Source organism: Cynoglossus semilaevis, chromosome 10, assembly GCF_000523025.1.
Source record: "Cynoglossus semilaevis isolate Cse_v1.0 chromosome 10, Cse_v1.0, whole genome shotgun sequence".
Taxonomy (NCBI): Eukaryota; Metazoa; Chordata; class Actinopteri; order Pleuronectiformes; family Cynoglossidae; genus Cynoglossus; species Cynoglossus semilaevis.
In genome coordinates this window covers 14,171,794-14,191,117 of record NC_024316.1, presented here as the reverse complement: position 1 = coordinate 14,191,117, position 19,324 = coordinate 14,171,794, and the positions used below count along the sequence as shown (strand labels likewise).

At 38.7% G+C, this 19,324-nt stretch overlaps 2 protein-coding genes across 2 annotated transcripts in view; both read left to right on the top strand.

The window, feature by feature from the left end:
- srms (src-related kinase lacking C-terminal regulatory tyrosine and N-terminal myristylation sites) overlaps positions 1-10,449 on the top strand; it is a 17,606-nt gene extending 7,157 nt beyond the window's left edge. Inside the window, exons 3-8 of the mRNA XM_008318952.3 lie at positions 1,316-1,482; positions 4,936-5,083; positions 5,171-5,329; positions 6,923-7,104; positions 7,323-7,479; positions 7,843-10,449. Coding sequence (XP_008317174.1) covers positions 1,316-1,482; positions 4,936-5,083; positions 5,171-5,329; positions 6,923-7,104; positions 7,323-7,479; positions 7,843-8,042 — 1,013 coding nt within the window. The 3' untranslated portion in view covers positions 8,043-10,449. The remainder of the gene's footprint in view (positions 1-1,315; positions 1,483-4,935; positions 5,084-5,170; positions 5,330-6,922; positions 7,105-7,322; positions 7,480-7,842) is intronic.
- A 609-nt stretch (positions 10,450-11,058) lies between these two features.
- LOC103385164 (protein-tyrosine kinase 6-like) lies at positions 11,059-17,352 on the top strand. Its single transcript, XM_008318951.3, has 8 exons — positions 11,059-11,984; positions 12,542-12,663; positions 13,806-13,969; positions 15,514-15,679; positions 15,752-15,913; positions 16,059-16,240; positions 16,335-16,488; positions 16,932-17,352. The coding sequence occupies exons 1-8, from the start codon at positions 11,587-11,589 to the stop codon at positions 17,102-17,104; spliced, it is 1,521 nt and encodes a 506-aa protein (XP_008317173.1). The 5' UTR covers positions 11,059-11,586; the 3' UTR covers positions 17,105-17,352.
- Positions 17,353-19,324: the final 1,972 nt, after the last annotated feature.

The following is a 19,324-nucleotide window of genomic DNA, read 5'->3' as shown; positions in this document are numbered from 1 at the left end:
TTTGCGACATCCTGACACCGATATGCTGTGTATTTTTTCACTTTTACAGAACAGGGATCCGTGAGATTCCGGTGGTTTCTCTTATTTATATATAATACATGTAATGTGATGCCAGAGTCCAATGGGAAACGGCTTCACAGATTTACTGTATCAGTTTGTTCAGTGTTGAGACAATAACAGAAAGTCAGCACAAAAACTGGGAACATCAAATCCTGAGCTCATTGTTTATACATCTTTATACACAAAAAATAAGTTGGTTTTGAACGGGGAGGGAGACATCTGAGATATTGTTTGAGAGATTGGTTTAAAAGCAAAGTCTAATGCTGTATAAAAAAACTGTTTTTTCACAAGAAATACTGTCAAAAACATGACATTTGTTGGCTTTTTTAACCACCACAGATCAGAGTCAAGGTTTTATTCTGGTCACATTCACCACGTCTGCGCATCAGTGTGAATTGTGTCTTTAAATCCTGCACGTCTTCCTCTCTGCTCCTCATTTACTTTGTCCTTCTTTTTTTTCCGCCTCTTTAACATTCATCGACTTCTTCCTCACACCGATCTGTCTCTCGTTCCCCCTCCTCCTCCCCCCCCGTTCCTTAAGCCAAAGTCCTTTAGGTCTGGAAAAAGGAAGACATTTAATTTTCTCTGCTTATCCTCCTGAAATATGCATCATCAGTGGTGAAGGTGTGTGAACAGATGACGCCATCACTCACTGCTTTATCACATAATTACAGCCACGTCTGTCTGATTTATCACTTCCTCAGAGCGCTTTCCTCAAAACCAAAAAACGTACAGGTTTTAAAATCTGTTTGTACAAAAACAAATGACAGACTGGAGGAGTCGGTTCTTAACAACACAACAGGGTGTTCCCAATATTTACACACTGCACCTTTAATGTTGACAGGTTTATATCTGTTGAGTTCCTTTTATTGTTCTTGACTCCTTTTTGTTATTCTTCATACTGTGGAGTTTTTAGTACTCACTGTAGTAACTGAAAATTCATGAATTTATTTCACACGCCTGTAAATAATAATTTTTAGTTAAAACATCAAATTTTTTATTTTATACATACCTTTTTACTCCTTAACAAAATAAACAAGACATAACTTACAAAATTTAGGAATTACAGTGCAGTGGTTCTTAAAATAAGGCTCAGCCGAGACATCAGACATTTCTTTTAGGCTTCTTGTTTGCATATCATCCGGTTTTTGAGTATTTGGGTTTGTTTGTGTTTTTGTTTTTTTGTTTTGTTTTTTTCTCGTGTACTTTGTGTGAGTACTTGTACTTAATACTACCCTCTCTCTCCCCTCTACAGTGCGGAGTGAGGGGAAAGTGTACCACTTCAGGATTCAACGCTCCACCATCGGCGCGTACTTCGTCTCAGATAAAATCTCCTTCGCCACACTGGGAGAGCTCATCGCCTACTACCAGAAAAACCCCCGCAGCCTGGGAGTCCTGCTGGAGGAGCCATGTGCCCAGCAGGTAGGACACACACACACACACACACACTCTCCTGAAAACACACGTCTTTACTGTTCGTCTCTCCTGCTGCATTCTGAGATGATCTGGTCTGACAGTGGAACAAGACAACGGCTATATACATATGTGTATATATATACATATATATATACACACACAAATATATATATATATATATATATATATATATATATATAAAATTATATATATGTGAGAAACTATTGTATTTATGTTAGTGTTATGATGGTGAGCTACCCGGTGCTGACTCAGCCTTAGATCCTGTGTTATACAATGAAGCCATGAATGGAATCTGTGTCACTGAGCAACATTCACTGAAAACACAGGACTTTTTTTTTCTTTTTCTCTTTTTTCTAGTCAAAGGTCAAAGATCCATAAAATAGATTTAAGTCACTGAAGTGGGACACTGGTTGACAGTTTAAAGGTCAACCTTTGAGGCATAGAGGTCAAAGTATTGGGGCTTGTAATTGGAAGGTTGCCGGTTCAAAAGCCTGCAGTGTGTTGGGGTGTATTTAAAAGTGTGGGGCGTGGCCCTTTGTGTACATGGTGTGTTCACAGATTATAAAAAATACAGAAAGTGAATTTCTTTAGGTGATTGAAACAGAACTAAAAGATCTCTACACTGGACCTCAGCAGCATTTATAGTTCTTATAGTAACGCTTCACATTTCTACCAGTTCATGTCAAGTGATGCTGTGATGTATAAATACTAAATATGACACAGATGAGTGTGTGAGAGGTGAGAACCTTTTTTTATTTTATTTATAAAGTTCTTCATGACCAGAGGCAGTGATTGGTCCTTTTTCTCTCTTTCCTTTCTGCAGAGGCGTTGAGTCTGTGGCCACGGACACACTGACACAGAAACACAAACTAACACTTAGTCGACACGAGCACCGAACTAAGACGTTTAGCACAATCATAGCAGCACAAACAGGTTCAGACTCAGGACTGTCGACACTGTTCTAAAACATTCTTGTTTTTTAGTTTGTTCATCATACAGATGTTGACCACAAAAAATATAAAATAAAAAATAATCATTTCACCAACACAGTGATGTAAACTGCATGTGTATATGTGTGTATATACACTGTATACTTATGTCTGTATGTATTTATACATCTACATATATTATATATATATATATACCTACATATATACATATATATATATATAGTGACATTCATTTCAAGCACGAGTCTCATTTAAAAATGACTCAGCTCTGTATATCAGTAATTCAAATGAAAGTTTCTATTTTTTAAGACTATAAAACGCGTTCTTCAAATACAGTTGAACAGCAGCTCGGAACAAAAGGTACATTCACATGAAAGTATTAAATCAGGTCCTAATTTTCCTCTGGTATTTTTAGAGCTACAGCAGACACTTCACAGGCTTTAAAAATAACCATCGCTGGAAACACCAGAGGGCAGCATAAAAGAACTGCTAATATTAGACACTGATGTTGATGCCAGCTACTATTTATTGACCTGCGATTTCAGAAAGTGCTCCGTTACTTTTCAAACACTGAGACATGAAGAATGTTAAAGACTGCAGTATAGTTCACTTCACATTTCTCAGCCAAGCCTCAGCCATCAATGTATAAACAGTTCCAGACAATGGTTCTGTTGTTCCTTTTCTTTGTTCAAAATGTACCTAAATGCATCTTTGGCTATTTTGTATTGTATTATACGGTTCATATTTTTCATTCATAAATCTGTTGCCGCTTCACCAGTCCGCAAACACCAACATAAATCAGATTTTTTTTTTAAAGAACAATTGCAGGCATTAAGTCGTCTTAAAACGTGGCACCAGTTAAATGTGGTGCCGTTAAAGAAGAAGTCACTGACTGTACTTTCAATCACTTTAACGACTCGGTACAAGGACTCCTTCCTGGCAATTACACAGAAACGCTCGATAAAAGTTGACAAAAGCGTGGTTTGGGGCCTGATGTGTGACTCATTCATTAGCTGGGAGTTTCTAAAAGCAGATTTATCCTGTGTTTTACTGCCGACTGTTCACTCTGCTGTCGTCTTACAGTAAATCTCTTCTGGCTAATTCTGTGTGTCCCCTGTGATTCAAATGGATCCAGACCAGAATACAGACAGTATTAACATCAGGTTCCATTTATTAGCCTGATGTAGCAAAACAAATCATCTTCAGCTACCGATCAGTTTTAATTCTTCAACCATTTTTTCATTCATTGTTTTGTTCTATTTGTTAGAGACTGAATCTAAATGTTAATTAATGTTTTCCTTTAGTGAATCATGTGGCATTTAATTGACATTTTTCATACAAAGTTTTTTTTTTTTTTTACCTATTATTTCCAGAGGTTTTTTGCATCGAAATTGCATTGTTTAACTATTTGATTTCTAAATACAGCAGTGATTGTGTGAGTGTGTAATTAATGATCACCTAATCACATTATGACAATTTATTTAAACATAAATCAAGTTGATAAACAGTAATTAATTCTTGTTTTTTTATTTTTTATTTAATTTGATTTATTTGATATCATTTTATCGGTCTGTTCATTTCATGTTCATCAAGGCACTTAATCATTAGAACAATGTGTTTTGTAGCATTTAATTTTTAATTTTTTTAATTAGAAGAATAAAGATATATATATATACTAAATCTAAATGACTGTGTCGTTCATTGTTTTCTCACTCATCTTATCTTATTTGATAATGCTGATTATTTTGCTTTAGTCACCTTGACAATTAATACATAATATTGGGGGGAAAGTTTTATTAACATTTAAATTTGACAAGAATTATAAAGTATTTATAAACTGATTTTGTTTGCAGATACATAAAATTTAAAAAATGTAGATAAATATAATTTTTAAAAAACTTGCCACTCAGAAGATTAAGAGCATTTAAGGACATCATATTTGATTTGATATTTATATAATGTAGAAATTAAGCTTTTTTATAGTTGTATAGTACAATATACACATTATCAGCTTTGTTTATACAGCAACACATGTTTGATTTGCCGAAGGAAGTTAAGATTTTACAGCTTGACAATCTTTCAGTGATTGATAATCTTTCAGCTCCCCACAACCAACTTTGACCCTGGCACATATAACGGCTTCTCGTTGTATTGTGAAAACCTAGCAAACCTCAGTATTTCAGCTCCAGCAAAGACTAACAACACAAACCAACACAATCACGATCGTTTCATAGTTACACTCAACACAATCACGATCGTTTCATAGTTACGCTCTTAAAAACTGTATTCAAATCTATCTCTATATTTAGTTGTTAATATATGTCAAATATACACACCAGCAGACTACTGTGACCATGACTGTAAATGACCACCTGAGATCATCGACACAAACATGTTGGAGCTGATGTTTGTTGATTTAAGTGAAATCATTTTCTTGGTCTTTAGTTGTTGAACTGTTATTTGGCCTCACTCTGTCGTCTCTGTGCAGCGGGAGCTCTTCGACATGGAGCCGTGGGAACGACCTCGAGAGGAGTTCAAGCTTCACAAGAAGCTGGGAGAGGGTCACTTTGGAGAGGTGTGGGAAGCTGTGTGGACCACGGAGAACAGGAAAGTGGCCATAAAGATGCTGAAGCAAGGTGGGACTGCCAGGAGAACGGAGAAGAACTTTGGTTTGACAGAGAACACGTTCTGACGGGACTGTATTTTCCCCCATTTCTCTGCAGAGGACACGAAGCAGGACGAGTTTGTGAAGGAGGTTCAGGCGCTGAAGAGTCTCCACCACCCCAAACTGATCCAACTGTTGGCCATGTGCTCCAGAGGAGAGCCGGTCTACATTGTGACTGAACTCATGACCAAAGGAAGTCTCAAGTCCTACCTCACCTGTGAGTCTGAGATCACACACAAACACTCCTTACTGACACATACATTTGGTCTGCACGTACACACTCACTCATAATCACATACACACCCACTCACTCACACAAACACTTATAATCACACACACCCTTGAACTTCAGCCACTGATATAAAATATGCCATATTTGCTGACTTGGACGGTAAAGTCAAAGTCAGTCAAAGTCATACATATGAATCGAATAGATCTGCCACCGTGGTGACAAATATTAAACTGTGGGCAAATGGTNTGGGGCGGGCCTTCGACCTGTATTCCCGCTGTGGAAGCTGAATATTAACAGTTGACTCTACATATTAAAAATTCTGTTTTTTTTTTGTTAATTAGTGGCTGTGATATAAAACAAAAACACTCTGTTGCTTTAAAGTCTGTAATAACAAAAAAGACGTTGTTTTTTTTTCTCTAAGCTTTGCAAATTTCCGACCAGTATTCGGGCAGTGCCGGTAAATCTCATGCATGTTTATCCATACACACAGCAGATTAGATAAAGGCCACGAGCAGCGCGTCACTTCAGCTCAGCCTCCGACCAAATGGACTTTGTTTTACTGCACATCCCCGTTTCTGTCTCCTTTTCACTGCACCATCTTTTTAGAAGCAAACGCTGGCAAACATTTAGTCTAGGAAAGCTATTTTTAGCCCAGCTGGAGGCAACCTGAATATGAATAATAATAATAATAATAATAAAATGACTTCTGGCAGAGAAATAACAGTTGCATTTATAAACTGCTTCATTCATGGGAAGTCTAACAGTTTGTTTAGACTAAAGATTATTGTTGAGACACTTCAGGGTCTAACAGTCATGTTTGACCTTTTTATTTTTTTTTAAATGATGATATGACACCAATGACAGCACAAACTGTCCCGTAGAACGTTGTTTCCCAAAGACTGGGTTGCGACCCTGAGGTGGGTCGCAAGAGATTTTCTTGTTGGGTTCTCTCGCATCATGTTTCCCAGGAGTTTATGAATAATGTCTATTGACTTGGGTCGTGAAGGTTTGTGACTTTTAAAATATGGGTCCCCAGAGAAAAAGTTTGTGAAACACTGCTGTGTAACTAAGCGATTGAAAAACACAAGGTGAAAAAAACTAAAGGTGAATGTGGAAGTTTGCTGCTGTCGTACAAACTCTTCAGAGGAGAAGAAAGATTCATGAAGTACTAAATACACAAGATCTCATATTTTCCTGTGCTGTATTAAGGCTTGATCTTAAATATTATTCAATTAGATAATTATATTAAACACCTCCTAAAAGTAAAGGTATGAGGAACTGGTATTTATTACACTACCAGAAAACTGTTTCTAGTTGTGTGTGTGTGTTCATTTATTTTAAAACTCTGAAAATCAGAATGTATTTTCTCTCAGTTTTAATGATTAAAACAGGATGTTCCAGCCGCAGCAGCTTCCTGTTTGAAGACAATAGTAGATAAGCAGTTTCTGTAAAACAGCTTCCATTGCCGTCCAATGACTTTCACCGTGAAAATCCTCACTGTGTTTAACTGCAGCTGCTGCTTACTGCCAATAGGAGAACAACTGTGAAGTGTGTTCATCAAATAACTTTGTTTTTCAGCTCCTGAAGGTCAGGTGCTGACATCGGCTCATCTCATCTACATGGGCAGTCAGATCGCAGAGGGCATGGCCTACCTGGAGGACAGGAACATAGTCCACAGAGACCTGGCTGCCAGGAACATTCTAGTAGGCGACGATCTGGTCTGTAAGGTGGCCGACTTTGGATTAGCTCGGATAATTAAGGTGGGGACGGCATGTTGGACTATCAGTGCAAAAAGTTGGGAATTCATAGTGTTACAATAATACTATTGTCTGGTTTTTCTGGACATTAATGCAACAAAAACCTGCAAAAAATCACTTGACTTCTAATTATGAACAAACATTATAACTTCACATCAAAAGTGACAGCCGCAGTACCTCCTGTAACCACTAGTCTCTCTCTCTCTGTTTCTTTTCTCCAGGACAGCGTGTACACAGCCAGTCGAAACACCAAAATACCCGTGCGGTGGACAGCACCAGAGGCAGCAATTTACCAGCGCTTCTCGGTGAAATCAGACGTGTGGTCATTTGGGGTACTGCTGTACGAGATGATGTCACGTGGCAAAATGCCTTATGAAGGTAGAGTGTGTGGTATTTTATTTTGACTGTGACTGACATTGACTGTGATACTGTGAAGGACGGGTAAACTGTCCAGGGTCTCACCCGCCCTCACCCCATGGCTGCTGGCATTGACTCATGATCCATTTAAAGCAGGGGTATCAAACTCCTGGTTCATGGACCATTTACATGGACCATCAAAACAAAGAGGTGGACGAAAAAGGCAGTTAAAGTCTATTTCTTCCTGTGGTTTTCACACAGTCCACTGCATGCACACATACACACACACACACAAAGTGTGTGTTGGTAAATGCCTGTCAAAGCTCAGTCTAACAAATGACTGTGATCCTAAAGCTCATGTTTTTCATCCTCACTCTGCTTCAGGAAAGAGCAATAAGGAGGTTCTGGACCTGCTGTCGTCTGGATTCCGGCTGCCCTGTCCATCACGCTGTCCTCAGAATATTTACCGCATCATGATGGACTGCTGGGCAGCCGAGCCCTCCAAGAGACCCTCCTTCCACGCTTTACACAGCCAACTGGATTCGATCTATGCCAGGATATATTTTAAGACTATAGAGGTATAGGATGAGGCGTGACACATGGAGGGGGAAAAACATCGAGGTGACATCAGTGGAAAGGACGTCTGATACGTGGCGACAACAGCATACACCAAAGTGCAATGAATGAGATAATGAGATAAAACGCAAAGAGTTGCACCAGGGCTGGACACACAGGAGCCAACGGAGACAAACTGTAAATAGTCCTTGTCAAATCAAATGAGAAGGAAAGAAAGAGTCTTAAAGACACGGACTGAAAACAGCCTGAGAGGAGTGTGAAGACACGCAGCAGTGAACTCCTTCCTAAAAATAAAACCCTACTCACTGACACACTGAGCACAGGCACAGCAGAGACGCTTTGGAGTTTTATAACCTGCTGTTTTTATATGATATTTGGTCACTCCTGAATGTGCCATGTCTGTAAATATGCACAATTTGGAATGTTATGAAATCGCAGGTCGGGACTTTAGCCGACCGCCTTTTATTTGGATTGCAGATCTAGTGCTAAAATTGAGGTTATGTGCAATAAAGAAATGCTTGTTGGACTTTCTGAGCCATGCTGGGGGCCGGTTGCTAAGGATGCTAATAGTCTAACTTCTCTGCTAGCGAAGCTTGGTATTTCTCCTGCTGTGCTTCCATTAACCTACAGTAGCAACAATAGTCCAAAGTAGCACCATCAAAGTATGCGGATACTTCGGTACGTCGATCTGTAATCAAAGTTATCCAAAATATCTGCAGGTGTCCTTCCTAGTGAAGAGCAGCTGTTTACATTAAGCCACTAGTTCAACTGGGAACCTCATTATATCTGAATAGACTTTGTTTGTTTCCTAAAAACGTGCTGCAGCTTCAACGCTAGCGCACATGCAAATGTCATCATGCTAATTAGCTGGCCATTGTTGCAGCCACTCAAAAGTCTCGCACATCAGGTACATTAGGTAAGACTGCGCAGTCCCAGATCCACAGGATAGTTACTGTCTATGTCCAACATAGATGTTGAATCATCATATGATGCAAATGAACCTTGTCAACCCCCTCAGGCTAAACTTGATGTGTTGTGTTTGGTATAAAATGAAAACCAAAGTGAAGGGCTATTTAACAACAATTTGATCAAATTGATGTTTTTACATCATAGAGTTTTTATCCTTAGTCCAAAACTACATCTGGAAACTCGTCCTGATACTGGATGTTCTATTGATGATGTCACATTGCCAGAGTTTGAATTTTTTTTTTTGTTATACAAAAAATACAAACAAATACATTGGCTTCACCGAGTCATCAACCGTGCCACGAGATTTTCAGCCATCTGTGTTGATTGAATTGATGTACGAATGAAACTCTACCCTATTGGCTACAGAACAGGTTTTCACACCTGTGGTTATCTCTAGGTGGCAGTGTAAATAAATGTACAAAAGTGCCAGTCTGAAACAGACTGTGTCAGACACAGACAAGATCACAGTTTTTATGACTTGAAAATATGCAAAATCCATATTGCGACTTTACAAATGACACCTGGATGCCATCCCCCATAATTCATTGTTGTCCAATTTCCTACAACAAAAAAAGCATTACTTACAGAATGAACATCGCGTTCCACTGATGAACACCTGAAACTACCATAAATATCTCAGGAAATTGTTGACTGATGTTGTAGTTGACTGAAAAATCTCATCGTCTTCCATTTTTTTCCTCAACTACCGGAGCTAAATTATTGGCCACCTAGTAGCTAGGTCTATTTTCTATCTGTGACAATCCACGGTCTGAACTAAGTAAAAAAAAAAAAAAACACCTACTGTTGCATCGTGTTACACTTCAACTAACTGGTTCATATCCCAGGGCTCCCAGCATGGCCGTGGTTCTTTATCTGTCATGTACAACTAACTTTTAGTATTTCGTTGAGCCCACACTCTGTTACAGGGACTTGATGTCAGCGTCTATTACAGCTGGAGACAAAAACTGTCTCCATCCTCATGTGACACGTTGTATAGTGTCTGAGCCCATGCTTGAAAAGCCAACTGTATGTGTCCAAACCCTAACAGTTTAGGCCTCGTCTACAGGCCCCTGATGACGACCAGTGGTAACGACCCGCAGCGATTGTTTACACCGTGGACAGTTCAATGACGATGACGAACCAAGAACTCTGAAACTGTGTTTGACATGTTCCAGGGTTTGACTTCTGCCACAACAAAAGACACTAACGTGTCGCAATGCAAATCAGAACAATGCTACTGTGCTTCAGTTTTGTTTTGGTTTTTTTATGCATGACCTTTACTGCAGATGAAGCCAAGTTCAGGAAATGTGAGCCATAACTAATGAATGAAACCAATCAACATCCAGTATTGTGTCTGTGGCTGTGTGTCATCTGGTTCCAGTCTCCAGTAATGAGAAGAATAAAGTATTTTGGACTTTGTTTGCCAACAAGTCTGTTTAATCCTAACAAGTGTGTCCTAGCTTATTATTAGCCTCATAGCATAACTCTCTAAGTCATATTTAAGCTTTAATATGACTTGGGCAGTTATGATAATCTGTTCTGTCACTTTGTAGCTGTCCTCTTATCCCTGTAGGTGGTGCTGTAAACACAGGTGGTACAACCAAATACAGGGGTAAGTCAGAAAGTTCTAAGATCACTGATATTATTTCATCTGAACTAAGTACTTGAAATTAGGGTGAAGGAAGTTTTTTTTTTTTTAACAAACCTTAAATTAAATTAAACCTAACCACACCTTTTGACCTGGTATTTTTCTATTCCCGCATTTCAGTCCTGAGTTGAGGTGAGAAAAACAGGTTATGCTTCCACAAAGTAGGATTCCAGACAATAAAGGAAATGTTTTGATTTATTTTCATACAGGCCAATTTGTCTTTAACTTGTCTTCATATTTTTTGACTTAGCCTCGTAACATTTAGCTAACCTTGCAGCACAATCAAGACTTACTTTGTAATAACTAATTAAAAAAATTAGGTTTGGGGACGAGTCATTGTCCACTAGGGCAGGCAGTACTGTTATGTGGCGGTGTACTCCCAAAAAAATAAACTTTAAAGCTATGTTCTTTAGTATTTATTGTGAGGTCCATAATACACAAGAAGAACAAAGAAGAAGAGAAGTACTTCATGATCCCGTGAGAGAATTTCACTGGTTAAATCAGCAGCATTTCACTGGTTAAATCAGCAGCATTCTCCTTATCTTCAGGAACAAGGAAGCTAGTCAAGACTAATTACAAAGCTTTCGTCTTTGGGCTGCATTACTGCCACAAACGGGTTCTGTCCGCTTTTGGTATCACTAATATTTCAAGTTTGAATTGATATCGAACATTATTGCCTGTTGAACGAATCGACAGAGTCATTTTGTTAATAAATCATTCTTCTCACTGAGGGGTGGGGTTTCTACGTTTTCACCCTTGATCATTTGAGGACGTTGTTCTTGGTCATTTGGTTGCACGAGCCGGAGCATTCGTAGTTGTTGTCACAAAAACATTCCGATCATTCCTGGCGTTCCTTCCTCTCTACCTGCCCGACAGGTGTAGTCAGCTGGCGGATCAGAAGAGACGCTTCTCACCGCAGACCTGCGTCGTCACCTATGGATGAAAGGCTGCGCAGAGCCTGTCCCTGCCTGGAAAAGTTATGGCAGAGGATTTTCGGTGACAAAAAGTCTTCACCTGCTGCGGGAGCAGCAGGGAGAACAGGGGCTGATAATGCCGCATACAACGACGATGTGGAGGCCCAGAGTCCGGTGTCAACACCACCGCAGGCGGAGGAAAAACTGTCCGAGAGTGGAGCCATATACACGGCCGTGTGGTCGTTTGAGGCCCGGCACCAGGATGAGCTGTCCTTCCAGGAGGGGGACATTTTTAGTGTATTCGACCGCAACGGAGACTGGTGTACGGCCCAGAAGATCGACAACAACGGACGGGTCCTGGACACTGGGATCGTGCCGATCTACTACCTGTCCAAAGCCGAGTCCCTCAGAACACAGCCGTGAGTTTTTCTCCGTCTTTGGTTCAGTAGACGAGTGAGGAAACTGTTGTTGCCACAGACAGGGTTGGGTATTAAGAAATAATAATAATAAAAAAATGTAGTTCACATGTTCTCTCCGGGTGTGTGTGCGTGTGTCTCCATATGTGGCTGGCGGACTGTCCATGGTACAACCATTCCCCCATGCCCATTACCCCTCCAACTCTGCTAAGGAATAAATGGTAGATAATGAATAGTAAGGAATAGTTTTTAAAAAATTCTAACAAAATTGCGATTTCTTGGGGGGGTCAAAGATTAAAAAGTTATACACGCAAATATATGTGACAGATTTAATAAAATATAAATAAATAAAATATGAATCTGTTTTTTGTTTTGTTTTATTATTGTTGATTTAATAAAATATAAATAAATAAAATATTATTATTATTGTTATTTATTATTGTTGGACACCTTTTGATAGTATGACATCAGTCTTAGAACTTTCTGACTTGTCAAATGTTTGTCTCTGTCTCTTGTCTGTCAAAAATGACTTTTTAAAAAATCCTTTTATTTTGTTCCAGATGGTTTTTTGGGTTCATGAGCCGCTTTGAGGCCCAGCGTCAACTGCTGGGAGCAGAGAATGAAGACGGATCCTTCCTGATCAGACAGAGTGAAAAAGACAACTGTGGATATGTTCTTTCAGGTAACACAATGGAAATGATTAAAGCTGCAGGGACAGAGGTGACATGTGGGTCGGGGCTGCACCCCAGAAATACTGTTTAAAAGACTTTGTACTTGATACCAAAGACCTCCAGATGTATTTCAACTTCTGATCGTCACATGGCATTCGTCAGTAGTAATTTAGTTTTTGTTTTTTTTAATCACGCTTCCCAGTCTCAACATGCTCCTGATGCAGGCACAGAGGCATTAATACTGTAGTCCATGAGCAACTTCACCATAGGAATGAACCTGTTTGGTGGAAAGTTACCAGAAACTACATTACAGGAACAGACCAAAGTATAATGCATGAAATGTCCTAAATCGTGGCTGGACGTTAGAAAAAAGATTAGAAAAGAGACAAAAAATTCAAATCAAAGGTTGAGGAAGAGGTCCAACTCTTCTTCGTCACTGTGGCCACACATTCTGTTTTATTACAGATCTATTCCCTATAGTGTTGGCCACCTGCGGTGTAAAAGCTATAAAAAGTTGCAGCCCTATAGGCACCTGTGTGACAGTGACTTCTGCAACTGTTGCTAGGTAACGCCACTTAACGCGATTCTTTTTTTCTTTTTCTTTTTTGAATCTTTGGAGAATTATATTTAGCCGAATCTTTCCTAGAGCCTAGAAAATCCTCCAACCCTGTCTCCAGGCCAAACCACACTCTTCATAATGACATCACTTTTAAATGCAATTGATCACCGTTAGAGTAAAATAACTGTGTAAAAGATAGTTTTAACAACTGTGTCAAAGCAGCTGTGGTTTAGTGTAACTTTTTTTTTTTTTACAAAAGTCCAAATTTTCTTGACTATGAAGGATTTACAAATGAAAGCAGTTGAACAGACAGTTGTCTTGAGGCTTTTATTTTCTTAAAAAAATTGAACTGGTCACATGCTGTATTTAAGAAACTTTATAGATGCCGGACATCTTAATATTGTTCAGCTCTCTGGTGAAAAATATCAGTATGTCTATCACAAGTTTTAGGTCATTTTTTCAATCCTGATAAAGCATTTAGTGGAAAATAAAAATTTTAGATAGAAAAAATGTGTAATGATAAATAATATCAAATAATAACATATCAGAATCATAGCTGCCTGTTCCTGACTTTGTTTGTGTGTGTGTCTGCAGTGAGGTCGAGTAATCTAGTGAAACATTTTAAAATCCTCCAAAGTGCCAGCGGTAATTATTACGTGGAGCCTTATCGTCAGTTCAGCTCTCTGGTCGACCTGGTGGCGCACTACTGCAACAACACTCTCATCAACACAGGACGACTCTCCAGCCACTGCAAGAGGGTGAGACCACACGTTTGTCTCCCACTGTTTTCAGAAACATTTTAGCTTAGCATCTGCACCTGGGCCGAACATTCAGACAGGTGGTCTGTGCTCTGGCCTTGCACCAGATAATCACTGTATTATGTAATAAATATATAGTTATATCTTCTGCATCTTATAAACCTCTCTCAACAGCTTCGTCCAGTGTTTCCCAAATTCCTGGGGAAAAATGATGCAAGATGACCCAAAATAAAAACTCTTGCGACCCACCTGAGGGTTGTGACCCAGTCTTTAGGAAACACTGGCTTAGTCAACAAAACATAACAAGCACAGCCTGGAAATTAAATTAAAAAAATAAAGACGACTCTTGTCCCCGACACCTACTATATTCATATAAATATAAATCCCTGGCCTGAATTCCAAACATCTAAGATCTTCTTCTTCTTTTTCTTTCAGCTTTGTCCCTTTTTTTCAGGGGTTGCCACAGCAAATCATTGATTTCCATCTCACCCCGTTCTCTGCATCTTCTACTCTGACTCCAACTATCTGCATGTCCTCCCTCACTGCATCCATATATCTCCTCTTTGACCTTCCTCGCTTTCTCCTACCTGGTAGTTCCATCTCTAACATTCTTCTACCAATGTGTCCACTGTCCCTCCTCTGCACATGTCCAAACCATCTCAATCTGGCTTCTCTGTCTTTTTCTCCAACCTTCCTGTCTGTGTTGTTCCTCTAATGACCTCATTCCTGATCCTGTCCATTCTTGTCATTCCTAAAGAGAATCTTAGTGTCCAAACATCTAAGATAACAAACCTTAAATAACAAGAAAAAGTCCAAGAACAACTAACGTGTCGAGAACTCTCCAGGGGTTCCGTCAGTTCCCTGCTAACACCTGCCCTCAACTGGAACCATGTTGTTACAAAGTGAAACTCACGTGTTTCCTCTTTCTTTTTTGAATATTTTTGTTTGTTTTTTTTTGTTGCATCTGATCCTAAAAATTGAACTTTCTCTTAGGAAGTTGTAAGAACACAGCTGCAGCTGTGATGGAAGTTAAATTAATCACTACAGATTACCTTGTGAGGGTAAACCTCATCAGTCCTTTAAACCCACCAGGCAGTGGAATGTGACAAAAATAAATAAATAAATAATAATAATAATAGCAAATTAAACATTATTCGTTAATTATATCTAAAATATATAAACTAATTAGATCTAAAATATATAAACGAATTAGATCTAAAATATATAAACTATGGTTTATATATTTAGTACATAGTATATAGTTATACGTTACGTGATGTATTATTTATTCAGTCAAAACTACAATATAAACATACAGTACATATATCTACATATTCAGTCACATATATAATTTTAAAATAAAATAAATGCCACTGGGAGAGCATACATTTTCAAGAAAGAGTTTCTGATTTTCATTTAGTTACTGTAAACTCCTGGTCATCGTCTGTGATTTTAAGAGATATCTGTTTAACTCTCCTCTTTTTACTCCTGAGTACTACAGTATCCCTCTATAAAAATTAACACATCTGTACTGTCTTTGCCAGAAAAAGCCCAACACCTCAGACTTGAACCATTTCACAGTTGACCAGTGGGAGCTTCCAAAAGAGGAGTTCACCCTGCAGGAGGAGCTGGGCAGGGGCTACTTTGCCGATGTCTACAAGGGGCGCTGGAAAAACCACATCAGCGTGGCCATCAAGATCCTTAAAAATGGTCAGAAAATCGGTACAGTCCTGAACACCTGGCTTTAATGAATTAAAAAAAAATTCTATTGTTTACAAACAGACTCGGAATTGGACCATAGTGAGTTCCACAGAGAAGTGCAGATCCTAAAGAACCTCCGGCACCGTCACCTCATCAAGCTGTATGCTGTGTGCACGAATTCTGTGCCTTACTACATCGTCACTGAGCTGATGGAGAAGGGCAGCCTGCTGGAGTTCCTCAGAGGTGAACTGTTAGGTCACCGTTAGCTTTGGTTGAATTAGCATCACTGTAATCGTTTCAGTTCAGTTCCTGGTGTGTTAATCGTCCGGGTGTTGCCATATTTCTGTTATAAAATTGTAATTTTCATTTGGATTTTTTTCCATCTCAGGTACAGAGGGCCAACAATTGGACACAGCATCACTCGTCGACATGGCTGCCCAGGTGGCTGATGGGATGTCGTACCTGGAAGAGCAGAAAAGCATCCACAGAGACCTGGCAGCTCGAAACGTGCTGGTGAGCGGTGACTACATCTGTAAAGTTGCCGATTTTGGACTGGCCAGAGTGATCAAGGTAGGGAGGAGGTCGAGTGTCGGGTTTTATTTTTGGTTGTTTTGTTTTAAATCCAGAAACAAATGTTCAGGAAACTTTTTTTTTCCAAATCCAGGACCCATTTTACATCTCTGCAGCTCAAAATATTCCTTACAAGTGGACGTCACCAGAGGCCATCAGCCACGGAATGTACTCCATCATGTCTGACGTCTGGTCTTTTGGCATCCTGCTCTTTGAGATCATCACCTACGGAGGCATTCCTTACCCAGGTCTGTGGACTAATATGTTGGGAGTTTTTTTCCCTCAAACTCCAGGTTTAATATTTTTGGAATGTGAAAGTCACATAGTTAGAAAAATTTGATAACGAACACCATGATCTTTAAACTCCGGAGGAAATTTTATTTTGAAAAGCTTTTCGAAAAGTCATGCCTATTTTTATTTTTTTTCAAATGTATTCAGGTCAACAGTCATGTGTTGAGAAAAAGCTTTTCGAAAAGTCATGCCTATTTTTAATTAATCACACCCTGTTAATGAACGGTATTAAAGGTAACTGAAAGTCATCTGGCTGAACGGTATTAAAGGTAACTGAAAGTCTCTTCTCTATGTGTGTTTATCACACATAGAGAAGAATTAAATGTGAACTTTTTAGTCGGGAAATGTTTAATCCACACTTCTGCTTTACTCACTTTTACTTCCTCTCTCACCTACTCAGCCCTCAGCAACATGGAGGTTTGGGAGCAGGTGGAGCAGGGATACAGGATGCCAGCGCCGGCATCTTGCCCCGAAAAACTTTATCAAATAATGCTGCAGTGTTGGAGCGCCAACCCGGACGACAGACCACATTTCAAAACCCTCAAAGTCAAGCTGGACAGCGAGATGGCGTGAGAGCGACTCCTTCTGACTTCTTAGTTACTGCTGACCGCCACAAAGGGGCAGTAGAGGGTCTGATACTGTGCCACATGTCATTCTCTACCAAGGACTTGCTTCAAACATAAAAACCAAAGACAAACTTGGTACAGATCGATGGTTTTACCTTTGACATGAATTCAGTTATTTTTCCACAATGACTTTGTTTTCATTCGAAGATTATTTTACCCAAAACTGAGATTATTAAATAAATACATTATAAAACATCAGTTCTGTATTTTCTTCATTGTTTGGGCCGGTATAACAACAGCTCTAATTCCAGTTTCTCTATTTGACCAATGTGCAGTTTTATTCATGAGTCTCATACAAATCATGGCTGTTTGGTCTGTTACTGGTGAAACAGCAAGACTAAAATAAATAGACGTTGAACTTAAAACCATATTTAATACACAATATAATACTGTATACCAAAATACAAGAATTACTGTATAATTTCAATTACATCCCTTATTGAATTAGATATTAAACTAATTCTAGAATCGATATATAGTTTATTTTATTTTTAATTTTTAAATTTTATATTAAATCCTGATGTATTTTAGTTTTAGATTTATTTATATTTTTATATTTTTATATCAATAATCAATTTTATTTCAACAAATATAAAGAAAAAGATAGACATTTAAAGAATTAAAGCTGTTTTGGGTTTTGTTTATAACTGATGTCGTGATATATTTTAGGTCCACTTTTGTTCATTAATCTTTCTTATCAGTCTTTGGCAAAATAGTTATCAACCATTTCTGTTTGCTACAGTACCAATTTTCTGAAAAAGTCTTACAAAATGTAAAAATGAATTTAAAAAATGCAGTAATTTACCTGAAAGAATATAACTATGTGCTTCAAATGTTTAAAATTCAGAAAAAAAAATTTGAATCGCCAACCACTGATTAAACTTGTTTTTCCACTAGGGGGCAGCATTGTATCTCGGTAATGTAATATGATAGACACAAATAATGTATTTATCTTCTGTACAAAATGATTCCACCAGCTTGATCTGGGCTCTTTCATTTAAAAGGAACCTGTTCAAAGTCCCACAGGGACAATGTGTCCTCACAGCAATGGTATTTTCCACCAAAAAATGCCCCCACAAGTGTAGCCATACCAGAAAGAAACACACACCCACAGACACACTATACAGTACAAACGGATCCCTCTGATTTTCCAGTGGTGATGCAGCAGCTTTTTGACACTATTGAAAATCATCGAGAACAAACATGCCTGAGTGACACCACTGTAAGGTGTCCTGTCCAATAGGAACAACAGCCTGAGTCACTGAGGTCGATGTCAGGACACGCTGCAACAGGTAACTGTATATGTGTGAGAATCACTGACTGTAAGTGAAGCTGTAGGTGACGTCCACGTCAACACTTTAACCCACTTTTCCAAATGAAGGCAGAGAATTTGGACATGATTTTGTTTCATTATTTTTTGTTTTTATTCAGAGTGTCAAAAGGAAAACATTTATCGCAGTATTTATTTCTGGAATTAATCAGATTAAAAATGTGACTATTTTAATGACTGTGCAGAATAGTTTGTTTGGTTCACCCATTAATTCCTCAGTACATCCATTTATCACTAATTAATCACACAGTCAGTACACATGTTATTTACAGACTGGGGTAATTGTTGTTTTACTCCCAGTTAATTCCAATTAATCATGATCAATTAGATTAACAATTATTCATGATTAATCCACAGCTATGACTGATTAGGCAAATTAACTTTTTTTTTATTGGTGTAATTTGGCCTATTACTAAATGACCAACTGCACCTTTATAGATTTTCATGGTACTGAAAAAACAAATGAAAATCAAAATAATATAATTTTGATTGTTAAATAAATCAAAAGGTCCATAAAACTGGATCAGCCTCAGTCACACTGTAAATATCACACCGACAGTTTTGACTATAACCCACAAACAAACACACAGAGCTAATGGAAGGAATCGTACAGTAACTAAGGATGTAGAATGTTTGGCCAGCAATATGGAAAAATACTTCCAGGTGTTATTAAATGTCACCCAGTCGATCTGTTTTGCCTGTCTGTCCTTAGACAACCACCATGAACTCCTTCACCCTGGCTGAGCTGCAGCTGAGCTCTGAACAAAACAGTCACAAACACAAACAAACCTGTCTTTGGCAGAATATACAGTACTGCCAACAGGGGGCATTTTAAAA

Coding starts and splice junctions, on each gene's coding strand:
- LOC103385164 (XM_008318951.3), top strand. CDS start 11,587: ATGGATGAAAGGCTGCGCAGAGCCTGTCCCTGCCTGGAAAAGTTATGG. Junction 13,970..15,513: donor TCTCCAGCCACTGCAAGAGG/GTGAGACCACAC, acceptor TGTCTTTGCCAG/AAAAAGCCCAACACCTCAGA. Junction 15,914..16,058: donor CCTGCTGGAGTTCCTCAGAG/GTGAACTGTTAG, acceptor TTTCCATCTCAG/GTACAGAGGGCCAACAATTG.